The following is a 14528-nucleotide window of genomic DNA, read 5'->3' as shown; positions in this document are numbered from 1 at the left end:
ATTCACCAAAGTAATTCAATTATACATATACATTCTTTTTCATATTTTCTCCATTATGGTTTACCATAGGATATTGAATAACTTTGTTATTTAGCCATGATTTATTTATTATCTTATTATTATCTATAATAATAAATTTTAGTTCAGTAGTCTTTCTACACATTGTGGACTTCAGCTTGGCCTGCTGGTTAAACCCATTCAAAAACTTAGGAATCCATTCGTGAATTCTTTAGCTATGTCAAGAAGACAAAGTACTGACAAAATGTAATCACAACTAATGTCTTGATTTTAAGATGTGCCTGTAGAAAAACATGATACACCCATGGTGGATTCATGTTGATGTATGGCAACACCAATACAATATTGTAAAGTAATTAGCCTCCAATTAAAATAAATAAATTTAAATTAAAAAAAAGAAAAACATGATACAAACAAAAAGAAATTTATACATTGATGAGAAAAACATAAGGGGACACATGAAATGTGTCACAGCTGCCTGAACACACAACACTCAGTAAACTAAGTTCTATAACAAACAAGAAACTGATACATAATTTAGAGCTGGATGATGTGATATCTTAAGTAAAAATCAAAATGATTAGATTTGCTTATTATTGCATCAAATTAACTCAAGTGTTTAATATTCGAGTTGAAGAATTTCCTTATACTTTGTTTAATCAGTATCAAAAGAAAAATATGGCTAATTTCTATGCCATTTTCATTGTTCTGGAAAAAAGCTAAGTCTTTTTTATTCAATGTGATTTTCTGCAAATTTGTTTTTACATAACTATCTATATGCTAATCACATTCAAACTTCTCACTTTTCCCATTTGGCTTTAAATTTTTATTATTAATAAGCTTTCAAATCTTCTCTGAAATATCTATAAGCACTCTCTCAGAGAGGTTTTTTAAAAGTGAAACATAGATCAGACTAATGGAGAAAAAATTTCAACTGCATTTTATAGAACATTTTATCCCCAATTACATATGCTGAATGTAATCAATGGAAAGTTTTTCACCATCTGGGTTTTGTAAAGAAATACCAAGAATGAGAAATAATTCACATTGAAACATAAAAGCTGCAAAAATGTCCTTCACTTTGTAACTTGCAGGAACAGCACATTTAACATTTGAGAATTGTATATTAAGAAAATAAACACCATAAGTAAAGGTGTCAATGACAGGTAATAACCAATATATTTAAACAGCTACAAGATGGAAGCAAAATTATTTTAACTAATAATATGTTCTCATGGAGAGTAAAAGAGCAAAATCACATTTTATTTATCATGTACTTTAAGCAAAATAAACCTATAGTAAATCAGTGAGAAAGATGACTGGATCGATTTTCAATTACAATTAAGAAACTGATAATAAATATGTTTCTAAAATTGAGATAGTTATTTTTTTCCTTTAAGTAGTCTTATCTACAATTGGGAAACATTACCACCAATTTGTCTATCATATAATGATCTGGCAAATTTGGATCTGTAATAACTTGACCAGGGGCTTTTTAAGCAACACTATAACCCAAAATAAACCTAAAAGAAAATGTGTGGCTTTCTAGATTCCAGTGTGAAAATGTATTGGAATCAAATGTTAACAGTTGTTGAAGTTTCAGTCTTAAACATAGTAATTATCTCTTATTAAGTTCTTCTATTGCCCAAGAGCTGTTATATGCATTATTTAATCCTTACAAATACCACAGTGAGAAATATTGATCCTCAATAATGTAAAATATTCAAATACAAATTACTATAGAAAGTAACTTTTTAAAAAGCAAAGAGAAGCAAGCTATTATTGTATTATAGACTCAAATATAAATGTTTGAAGTATATGTGTACTAAAAGAGAGCCCAGAGTCCTTGATCGCTGCCTTAACTTACTGTGTGAATGTTGGCAGCCATTTTTAAAATCTTAAGTTTTGTGCCTTCTGGTTTGTTATTAAAATGAATTAATAATCTAATAGTTGTGAAAGTGTTTTGACACAATACCTGATATATCTCATTTCTCACTGATAATGTTTTAATACATTTGTTGGGTGGTCCTAATATTTAAATCCTACTCTTTTGGAGCAGTTTTCATGTTTATATAAAATCCATCACATATCTATTATCAATAAGTGGAAGATAAACACATACAATGTTTAATGTTTACAAAATCCTTTATACAGCTTTCAAAAATGAGAGGAGAAAAAGTATAATTTTATTAACAAATAGTAAATTTATGAGTATACACCTTATGATTCCTAATATATGTTATATATTGGCTTACACATAGGATTCTGCAGTTCACAGTTTAATTAGGGAGGAGAGTGACACAAAATTATATTCTTAACATTGATTAAATTCAATGCAAAATAGAAAGCTCAATTGATTCTGTAATCAAATCAGAAAATTTTAATATACACCAGCTGACATTCAGGGGATTAATAAAATTAGTTTTGAGGTTGTGGGTACAGGATGCATTCAGAGGAATTGAAACTTCTGAGTGTCAGTATTTTGTCCAAGTTATTAATTTCACTACCAATCTGTAATTTCATTTAGCTAATACTGACTAAAAGCAAAGCAGAACAGAACAGAGCAAACAAATAAACATCTGGGTACTCTTTTCCAAAAGCTGATATATTCATCAACATAATTATTTTTCAAGAAATGGCATACATGCCTATTTCAATTTAAAACAAAACCTTTACACAGATGCCCTATCCCTCCCTCCAAAAAAAGGAAATCTAAAAGCCCATGTATATTAGCACAGGACATTTACTTATATATTTAAAAATATCGTTGGCAGCCTAGTTTTCTAGCCTCAGTTCTCTAAGTTCTGCCTTAAGAAATAATAATAATCAGGTAAGAGAATCAACCGATTAATCAGTTAGCAAAATGAAATGTGAATGTCTCTCTAGATTATATCAAAGAAAAAGGCACCATGTCAGATTTCATTCAAATCACGCACACAGAGGTATAAAAAAGCATATTTCCCAAGTTGTTATTGTTGTGATGCACATTTAAGTGCACAGAACATTTGCCTTTATGGCAGTTTTATTCTCAGAGATTAAATGGCAAAAGAGTTTCTGTTCAATTGATTTTCTCATAAAAGGTTAATTCCATACTCTTCTTAGCATAGGTTATATCTTGAGTTTCTTACTCCAGCTTACTACTATATTCTGAGTGTGTAAATTCTGCTTAGTAGGCCAGACTGATCTGGTATTGAAGTGAGAGGAGTTTTTGTTATGTGTAGACATGTGTATTGCAGCAGTTAGAAAGCCACTTGGGCGTGAGGGATGGGAAATTAAGGCAAAACTCTCATGACAGTTATTAGTGGGCATTATATAAAATGGAATGTTCAGTTCTATAGTTAGCATCATCATAAAAAAATTTGATGCCAATATTCCCTGGTAGCTCAAATGGTAAAGAAACTCCCTGCAATGTGGGAGACCTGGGTTGGGATCCTCTGGAGAAGGGAATGGCTACTCACTCCAGTATTCTGGCTTGGAGAATTTCATGGACTGTGCAGTGCATGGGGTTGCAAAGAGTCAGACATGACTGAGAGAATTTCACTATCACTATAATGTTCTATATCCTATTATAGACAGTTTCTTCATAATCAAATAAATGTGAGTAGAAATAAATTCTCTGAGCCAAGAATACTGGAGTGGGCTCTCATTCCCTTCTCTAGGAGATCTTCCCGACCCAGGGATTGAACCCGGGTCTCCTGCACTGTAGGCAGACACTTTACCGGCTGAGCCACCAGGGAAGTCATGTTCACAAATGTCTGTTTTATCTAGTTTCAAGGATCTTAAATCACTAAAGAAAATTCTCTGTGAGTTCATGTCTAGTACTCTTGCCTGGAAAATACCATGGGCGGAGGAGACTGGTAGGCTACAGTCCATGGGGTCGAAAAGAGTCGAACACAACTGAGCGACTTCACTTTCACTTTTCACTTTCATGCATTGGAGAAGGAAATGGCAACCCACTCCAGTGTTCTTGCCTGGAGAATCCCAGGGACGGGGGAGCCTGGTGGGCTGCCGTCTGTGAGGTCGCACAGAGTCGGACACGACTGAAGCGACTTAGCAGCAGCAGCAGCAGCAGCAGCAGTAATGCAGAGTATACCAAGGAGGCATTTAAACATTTAAAACAAACAATGGGAATAATATACATATACATTATATATTTTTACTTAATTATATATATAATATATATATATGTATATATATCGGAGCCTGGTGGGCTGCCGTCTATGGAGTCCCACAGAGTCGGACACGACTGAAGCGATTTAGCAGCAGCAGCAGCAGCAGCAGCAGCAGCAGCAGCAGCAGCAGCAGGAAGTAGATATAGTTTAGATGGGGCTTCTCTGGTAGCTCAGAAGGTAAAAAATCTGCCTGCAATGCTGGAGACTGGATTCAATCCCTGGGTAGGGAAGATCCCCTGGAGGAGGGAATGGGCTGCCCACTCCAGTATTCTTAATGGAGAATGCCATGAACAGAGGAGCCTGGCAGACTAGCGTCTGTGTGGCAGCAATATGTCAGACGTGACTGAGAGGCTAACACTTTCACTTTTATATGTATTGCCATAGAGATATAAATATAGACAGAAATGTTTCTTAATCCGGACTTGAACTTTAGTTTTAAAATAATGAATAAATATACAGGCTTAAATGCAAATGCCAAACGTGAATTTGATAAATTCAATACATGAAATAAGACTGCTTAAAGTTCAAATAATTAATAATGCAAACCCTCCTTTATTTAACTTTTTACAAAGTTTTTTCTATTACTTTTCAGTACTTTTTAAATTAAACTCTTTTATTTTGAGATAATTTTAGAGTTGTCTGCAGTTGTCAAAAATTGCATTTCATGCATCCTTTGCTCATTTTTACCGATGGGTAATGTTTTATAGAACTATATTACAATATCATAACCAGAATTCCAACTTTGACACCATCCACTGATCTTACTCAGATTTTCTGATTCATTTCTATGCATTTATCTGTGGGTATATGTGTTTTGTTCTATTCAATTTTAGAACACATGTAGGTCCCACTATTCACCACCTTAGCCAAGAAGATAGACTAGTAAAAATCTGAAAATATGTTTAAAATTAATTTTAAGACACTAGTATATTTTTTAAATCAGAAGTTAAAAACTATTACTGAAAAGATCCAGATAATGCATTTTTTTGTCATTTCAGGCCATGCTGTCCCTGTTATAAACACTCAATTTTCCTTTTGTATCTTAAAGCAAACAACAAAAATCCATAAACTGATAGTGTGGCAGTGTTCCAATAAAACTTTGCTTAAAAAATAAACAGTATCCTGGATTTGGCCTATAGGTTTTTGTTTGTTGATCCCTATAAGGTGTTCATAATCACTTTCTATGAAACCTAAAAGTAATAAAATTTTTTAGAGACACATGTATCCCATTGTTCATTGCAGTATGGTTTACAATAGCTAGAACACGGAATCAACCTAGATGGCCATCAACAGATGAATGGATAAAGAAGTTATGGTATATATACACAATGGAATATTACTCAGCCATAAAAAGAAATGCATTTGAATGAGTTCTAATGAATCTAGAGCCTATTATACGGATTGAAGTCAGTCAGAAAATGAAAGATAAATATCATATTCTAATGCATATATAGGGAATCTAGAAAAATTGTACTGAGGAATTTATTTACAGGGCAGCAATAAAGAAACAGACATAGAGAATAGACTTATGGACATGGGGAGAGGGGAGAAGAGAGTGAGATGTATGGAAAGAGTAACATGGAAACTTACATTACCATATGTATAATATATAGTCAATGGGAATTTGCTGTATGGCTCAGTAAACTCAAACGGGGACTCAGTATCCTCAAACAGGGGCTCAGTATCAATTTATAGGGGTGGGATGGGGCAGAAGATGGGAGGAAGGCTCAAAAGAGAGGAGATATATATGTATACCTATGGCTGATTCATGTTGAGGTTTGCCAGAAAACAACAAAATTCTGTAAAGCAAGTATCCATCAATTAAAAATAAATAAATAAAAGTAAGAAATAATGAGGAATTATGTTTTGATATTTTCCTATTTGAAAATAATTAAATATGAATTGTTAGCAGCCCTTGAACATAATATTTTGACTTGCTCCTTCCTTTAGGTCATTATTTGAAACAATATAAATTGTTGAAATTGCACAGAAAATATAATCCACCGTTACAAGAATTAATTTTAGTCATCATGATATTAGGCCTCCAGCTCCATGGAATCTTTCTTATGTCCAAAGTTTGGTCAATTGTGCACTAATAGCACAAGCAATTTATTGTTTTATTATAGATTATTTACTTCCTTTCTGTTGAAATAAAGTTATACTATAAGTAATACTACTGCTAAGTCACTTCAGTCATGTCCGACTCTGCGACCCCGTGAGCTATTATTATGTTATTATGAGTTATATATATATATATATATATATATATATATATATGTATATATAGGACAAAACACCAAAACAAATCAACAAACAGAAGACTGACAAATTCTGAGACCTAGGTAATGTATTAACCCCTGGTAACTCACCCAGTTAATATAAATTAAATTGTAATACTAAGTATGGTGACAATAAATTTTGACGCAATCATGATTGAATAAATATGCTTAGTATAAGTCTGAAGAACAAAAGCTTTTCAAAGCATTGTTTAACATTCCAAGTTATATCCAGTTCATTTATTTCCATGTTGATTTACATATTGAGTAGTATTATGCCTAAGCTTCCATTAATAAAACAGAATATTAAATATAGCAGATTTTTTTCTCACTTCATGATATTTAATTTCATTTGATTCCATATTATCAATTGCTGGTTGTCAGTTAGACAAAACTTCAGTGTTAGAATGATTCTAAGTTAACTTAATTGTATATTATTTACGCAGCTCTGTATCATGTGTCTGTGGAATACTAAAGTTTTCACTTTCAATTCAAACTGACAGAAAAAAACTCTTTTATGAAGATTAAAGCAAAATATTAATACAATTCATTTTAACTTATAAAATAGATTAGATATTCTTTCTGTAAAAGAAGATAATCTATCATCAATTGTGTAGTCAAAACACAAAGAGTTCACTTTGGTAAATAAACTATTCTTACAATTTATCTCATTTATATGAAAAGACTTCTAGTAGAAAAATGGCAACAGACCCTTCCATCTTGATGCATTTGAATACTTATTGAATACTTATTCAATGAAGTTTGTAAAGAAAAAAATTTATCCATGGGTACATGAGCAACATTGTGTGATACTATAAATTTAAGCTAATAATTAAAATATCACACAAGCTTTTAAGTATAAAATTACTTTGGCAGCACTCTGAGAGTTTGGGAGTGGAACCCATTTAAGATTAGAAATCAAACTGATCACTGACCTTTTTGAATGATGGAAGTTCTATATGCTTAACATTTCAAAATTTCAGTCTGGGTTATGACTATTAATAAATAAATATTTTTTCTAGTATAAATAAATAAGAAATATATTTATAAATAAATGAAAGGTATTAAAGATATTTATATATTTATTTATCTAGCATGTTAAAATAATTTGTCAAATTACTAATTCAGCAGTACTTTTCCATAAATAGTTCCCAATGATTTTTAGTACCATGGAAGTAAATATTGCTAACTTTTAATTTTAAATTATTGTCATCTCATATTTACTAATTGGGTTTAGCATGAGTTCTTCATAGCTACTTCAGTGGGCATTTACCAGTTCTCTGTAATTTGAAATAGGGGGTGTATACTGTAGGCATCGTTTTTAATCAGGAAGGAATGAGATGTTATCACAGGATGGCTTGGCGTTCACTCTTCTCTCAGTTTCACTCCAGGTGCATTTCACTGGGTGGAATTGGCTTGTTGACTGAATTGGCCACTCTGTGTCCCTAAGAACACTGCCATGATTGGGAAGCCATATGGTGCAATGCTGTAAGCTATATTAAATTTTGAGTCATATTTTGGCCAGCTTTGTTCTCATAATGGATTCAGAATTATATTCAGACAAATTTCTATTCACTTACTAATCACAAGTGTCTTTAGCCTATCTTTCTCTCTTTTTTAAAAGACTTTCAGTTAGTGATGCTGGAGTTTAAATTTAAGGGCACTAGGTAAGAAGAAGGAAGAAATAGAGAAAGGTGGCACTTTAGGCCCACACTGCATTTACCTTTGAAGAAGCAGTCTTCATTGTGGACAATGGTAATCTTGTGTTTCTTCAGGCAAGCAGCTCTGTGCACCTCACAGTGGTTTTCATAGAATTCCCCATCAGATCCACACACAGGTTTGTAGTGCCGATTGCAAAGGTCCATACAGGCACATTCTGCCTGCCCAGTCTCTCTGCTGAGAACACAGTGCCTTCCCAAACCACAGTATTTGTTTTCACAAGATCCCAAAGAGCCATCCTGAATCAGAATTCCTGTAGACAAAAAAAAAAAAAAAAAAGAAAGAAAGAAAGAAAGAAAATCACTTGGATTTATAGATTATGTATCCAAATAATATGCTGATATCAAAGTTTCAAAGGATTCGCATAAAATAAGTCTAAGAGAAATATAATATAATCAGGGTTCAGTTGTTCTTAAGAGGAGGGATTTTTATCAGAACCAGACACACACAAAAAATACCCTTGATATTGTCCCCCTCTTCCACTTTTCTCCTTGAGCTCTAACCTCGCTACTCAATGAGTATTACAGTCCTTAAGGACAAGGGCTCTGAATTTAAACTGCTGAACTCAAATTTTCTAGCTTTACGCCCTTGGAAAATTTACTTCCTTGTGCTAAATTATCCCATCCATAATACGAGGTTGATAGTATAGACCATCTCCTAGAGTTGTACTAAGTAAAACATGTACTGATCCACAGGACACACAGTCCTGGCATATAGGAAATATTTAACAAATGCCAGCGTTTATATTAGGACAATTCTGCTGGGAGAAAGGAAACATACGTATGTAAAGTGGGAAATAGGAGAGAATAGGAATGAGAAAAAGTGTCTTGAAAACTTTCGGGTTCTAACATCTGATCCTTTCTTGTTTTGACCTTTGCCACTTGGCGATCACTGATCCATTTCATGACTAAATGAACAAATCGTGAAGAATTTTATTATGCTGTTACTTGTTTAATCTAACAATCTACATCTACCTCAAAAACATAGGAGAATCTAGCAGTCTTGCAGTGAAACCAAACTAAGTAATTTCATTCTTAGACTTTTATTAGGTAAATCTGAGAACATTATGTGACTGAAAAAAAAAAGTGAAGTGTACATACATGTCTATGTGTCTATCTATATAAATATGTATATATAGGAAAAAATATATATCAAGGAATAATATATATTCACATATATACATATGTGTAAATGTGTGTAGATATATTTACCACTGCTGACACATACATAGAAAAAAATAAAAGTTTTGAGAGGTTGTAAACCCTGTGACTCAATGGGAAGGTATCTGCCTGCAATTAAGGAGATGTGGTTTCAATCCTTGGATCAGGAACATCCCTTCGAGGAGGAAATGGCAAACCACTCCAGAATTCTTGCCTGGAAAAATCCAATGAACAGAGGAGTCTGGGAGTCTACACTCCATGAAACCATACCTTGGTTGGGTACCTAACACATCTATAACTTGGTTTCCTCATCTGAAAAATGGGGATTATAGTATATCCTCAAAGGGTTATCAAGATTAAAGGGCTTGTGAGGGAGAGGTCAAGATAGCAGATTAGGAGGCACCTGGGCTCACCATCCACCACAAACACATCAAACTAAGTATACATTGGAAAGACTCTTACTGAAATCTACCTGGGACTATTAGAACTCTTCTACAGCAAGGCTATAAACAAAGAGGCACAAAGCATCTGATAGGAAAGGAGGAGCAGGGATCAGTCATGAACCCACATCCCTATCTGAGAATACAGAAGATGAATGGATATCACAGGTTTGGGGAATTCTCCCTGGGGAGCAAGGGATTCAAGCTACATATTAGGTATCCCAGCCCAGGGTCCAACAGGAGGTTAGCTCTCTTAGCTTGTTTGAAAACCAGTGGGGCTTCCAGAGGGCTGTCAGAAACTAAGACTCCCTACTTAAGGAATATACACACAGACTTACTCCTGGTTACATGGAAGCAGCAGATTGAAACTCCCTGAGGTTCTGGTGAGTCTGCCAAGACTTCTCCTACCCATTCCCAGCCTGCATGGCCTCCTGCTCTAGCCCATCTTGTTCCTATTCCCCACTAAGCAATGAAAGTGCAAACATTTGGAAGGAAATGATCCAGTGCAGACTCCAGCCCTGCCTCTGACCAGTGTGAAAGCAGTCATTGCCAGCTCATGAGTCTCATGCCAGCCTATGCATACTGGAGATGGGACAGGGGCAGTCCCTTTATTGTAAATGGCAAAGAGAAAAGCAAAGAGTCACAGAAAAGGGGAGTCTCATAAGGTTATCAGCTCATATTTCTGCAGAAACTTTTCAGGCAAGAATGAAATGGCAAATATTCAAAGTGGTGAAAGGAAAAACCTGTAGCCCAAGATGCTCTACCCAGCAAGGTTATCATTCAGAATTGGAGGAGAGGTAAAGAATTTCTTAGACACAAAAATGCTAAAAGAATTGATTGATATTAAACTGACCTTACAAGAAGTATTGAAGTCTCCTTTGAGTGAAAAAGAAAAGGCAATAAGAAATTATAGGGGGGTTAAAATCCCCAGTAGAAAAGTCAAGTACATAGTAAAGGCTGTGGATCTAGCACTTAAATAATGTAGTATAAAAGTTAAAAGACCAAAGTTATACAATCAACTATAGCTACAATAAACAGTTAGGGATAGACATTAAGAAGTAAAATATGAACTCAAAAAGTATACTATGTATGTAGGGAATAAAAAATATAGAAGTTTAAGAACATATTTGTATTTAAATGGCTATCAGGGTAAATCAAGTAGATATAGTTATCAGTTCAGTTCAGTCACTCAGTTGTGCCTGACTCTGCGACCCCATGAATCGCAGCACACCAGGCCTCCCTGTCCATCACCAACTCCCGGAGTTCACTCAAACTCACATCCATCGAGTCCGTGATGCCATCCAGCCATCTCATCCTCTGTCATCCCCTTCTTCTCCTTCCCCCAATCCCTCCCAGCATCAGACTCTTTTCCAATGAGTCAACTGTTTGTATCAGGTGGCCAAAGTACTGGAGCTTCAGCTTTAGCATCATTCCTTCCAAAGAAATCCCAGGGCTGATCTCCTTCAGAATGGACTGGTTGGATCTCCTTGCAGTCCAAGGGACTCTCAAGAGTCTTCTCCAACACCACAGTTCAAAAGCATCAATTCTTCAGTGCTCAGCCTTCTTCACAGTCCAACTCTCACATCCATACATGACCACAGGAAAAACCATAGCCTTGACTAGAAGGACCTTAGTCGGCAAAGTAATGTCTCTGCTTTTGAATATACTATCTAGGTTGGTCATAACTTTTCTTCCAAGGAGTAAGCGTCTTTTAATTTCATGGCTACAGTCACCATCTGCAGTGATTTTGGAGCCCCCAAAAATAAAGTCTGACACTGTTTCTACTGTTTTCCCATCTATTTCCCATGAAGTGATGGGACCGGATATAGTTATAGGTTAACATATATGACATTTATGGTAATCACAAAACAAAAACATACAATAAATAAGTACGCACACAAAAAATAAATATACAAAAACTCCAAACAGAACAGAACACAAATATAACACTGAGGAAAAACATCATACAACAGAGAAGAGACAAAGAAAATAAAGGAACTAAAGCAAAAGCAAAATTCAGAAAATAAATAACAAAATGACAGTAATTACATGCATATCAATAATCACTTTAAATGTCAATAAAATAAATGATCCAATCAAAATATAAAGGAGAGCAGATTGAGTTAAAAAAAGGACAACAGCAGCAAAAATAAGACCCATCTATGCTGCTTAAAAGAAAATCAATTTAGAGCTAAAGACACAAAAAAACTGAAAGTGAGGTATGGAAAAATATATCCCATGGAAATGGAAACAAAAATATGCTGGATAGGCTTTCTATTTTAAAGTGGACTTTTAAACAAAGTTTATAATAAAAGACAAAGAAAGACATATAAAGATAAAGGAATCAATAAAATAAAAAGGTATAGCATTTTAAAATATAAATTCAACTAATATGAGTGCTTAAATATATAAAGCAGCAATAAACAGGAATAAAGCAAGAAATTGACAACAATAAAATAATTATAGGGGACTTTATATTTTATCAGTCTTTTATCAATGAACAGATCATCCAGACAGAAAATTAATAAGAAAACAATGACATTCAGTTCAGTCACTTAGCCCTGTCTGACTTTTTGTGACCCCATGAAGCGCAGCACACCAGGCCTCCCTGTCCATCACCAACTCCTGAATTTCACCCAAACTTGTGTCCATTGAGTCCGTGATGCCATCCAACCATCTCATCCTTTGTCATCCCCTTCTCCTCCTGCCCTAAATCTTTCCTAGCATCAGGGTTTTTTCAAATGAGTAAGGTCTTCGCATCCAGTGGCCAAAGTATTAGAGTTTCAGCCTCAACATCAATCCTTCCAATGAACACCTAGGACTGATCTCCTTTAGGATGGACTGGTCGGATCTCCTTGCAGTCCAAGATACTCTCAAGAGTCTTCTCCAACACCACAGTTCAAAAGCATCAATTCTTTGGTGCTCAGCTTTCTTTATAGTTCAACTCCACATCCATACATGACTACTGGAAAAACCATAGCCTTGACTAGATGGACCTTTGTTGACAAAGTAATGTCTCTGCTTTTTAATACGCTGTGGGTTGGTCATAACTTTCCTTAAGGATAAGACACATTATAAGAGTTGGAATACATATAATAGGACATTATATTTTAAAACAGCATCATCAGTGAGTAATTTAGATAATACTTGATATAAATAAATATGAAAATATAAATTTCACAATGCTGTGTGCCTGAAACTAATATAACATAACACATCAAATACATTTCATTTGAAAAAGGTCTGACATGTAAAACTCCCTTTAAAATTTAATTTACTAGTTTTAAAAAGCTAATATTCACAAGAAGAGATACACAAATAAGCATTTAAATAATTGATTTATTAGTTTTTATAAATAAAAGCTTGAAGTATTTTTATTTTTATAATATAAATAATTGCAAATGGAATTTTAAAAAATTGAAATTAAAAAAAGGACCAATAATATCGGAAGTATAATTAAAGAAATAATTTATATTTTTGATACCAGTGTAAATTGGAACAAATCTTCTTGAAAGAAACTTTATATTAATTATACTATAATATCATACTAAAATTTTTTGATAAAATATTCAAAGACATTTATAACAAAAGATAAGAAAAAAGGATTGATTAAATCAAGCTTTCCAATATAATATTATTTTGACTAACTGATGGCTCTGAAATATTTAGTATATTTTGGAAAATAAACTTAAAATCATGCTTCTTGAAGTTCGGCATCTTGTAAGGGCCTAGAGAAGTTTCATGGAATAGACCAAACCTTGAGTTTAGAGTTTCTGACTAAATATATATGAAATTGAACCCCAAATTTATATTTCTAATTTTCCAGGTGATGATAATTTTGTTTCTGTGATCAAATTTTTGGGTCTTTGACTTAATGAAATCCTGCTTGCTAGATAAAATAAATAAAAACCGAAAGACTAAGAAAACACCTATGAAATGTTCTTAAGTTTAAAAATGGTAAGTTTATGTCATTACTGTTGTTGATGTTCAGTCTCTAAGTTGTGTCTCTCTTTTTGCAACAGCATGGACTGTAGCATGCCAAGCTCCTCTCTCCTCCTCTATCTCCTGGAGTTTGCTCAAATTCATGTTAATTGAGTCAGTGATGCTATCTAATCATCTCATCCTCTCCCACCCTTTTCCACTTTTGCCTTCAATCTTTTCCAGTATCAGGGTCTTTTCCAATGAGTTGGCTCTTTTCACCAGGTGGCCAAATTACTGAAGCTCTGGCTTCAGCATCAGTCCTTCTAATGAATACTGAGGGCAGATTTCATTTAGGATTGACTTGTTTGATCTCCTTGCTGTCCAAGATGCTCTCAAGAATCTTCTCCAACACCACAATTTGACGTCATTAATTCTTCAGCACTCAGCCTTCTTTATGGTCCAACTCTCACATCTGTACACGACTCCTAGAAAAACTATAGCTTTGACTACATGGGACTTTGCTGGCAAAGTGATGTCTCTGTTTTTTAGTACTGTCTCTAGGTTTGTCATAGCTTTTCTTCCAAGGAGTAAGTACCCTTTTAACTTCATAGATGCAGTCACTGTCCACAATGATTTTGGAGCCAAAAATAAATAAATAAATAAATAAAATCTGTCACTGCATTCACATTTTCCAGTTCTATTTGTCAAGAAGCGATGGGACCAGATTACATGATCTTAGTTTTTTGAATGTTGAGTTTCAAACCAGAATTTTCACTCTCCTCTTTGACCCTCATCAAGAGACTCCTTAGTTCCTGTTTCCTT

The 14528-nt window shown here is 34.1% G+C and overlaps 1 protein-coding gene across 3 annotated transcripts in view; it reads right to left on the bottom strand.

Moving 5' to 3' along the window:
• Positions 1-14528, bottom strand: part of FSTL5 (follistatin like 5) — an 873413-nt gene that overhangs the window by 616562 nt on the left and 242323 nt on the right. For all 3 annotated transcript variants that reach the window (XM_069557498.1, XM_069557499.1, XM_069557500.1), the window contains exon 3: positions 8190-8438. In XM_069557498.1, coding sequence (XP_069413599.1) covers positions 8190-8438 — 249 coding nt within the window. The remainder of the gene's footprint in view (positions 1-8189; positions 8439-14528) is intronic.

This window comes from Ovis canadensis, chromosome 17 (assembly GCF_042477335.2).
Source record: "Ovis canadensis isolate MfBH-ARS-UI-01 breed Bighorn chromosome 17, ARS-UI_OviCan_v2, whole genome shotgun sequence".
NCBI classification, from domain to species: Eukaryota; Metazoa; Chordata; class Mammalia; order Artiodactyla; family Bovidae; genus Ovis; species Ovis canadensis.
The sequence above is the reverse complement of the archived record's forward strand: the minus strand, read 5'-3'. Positions and strand labels throughout refer to the sequence as shown.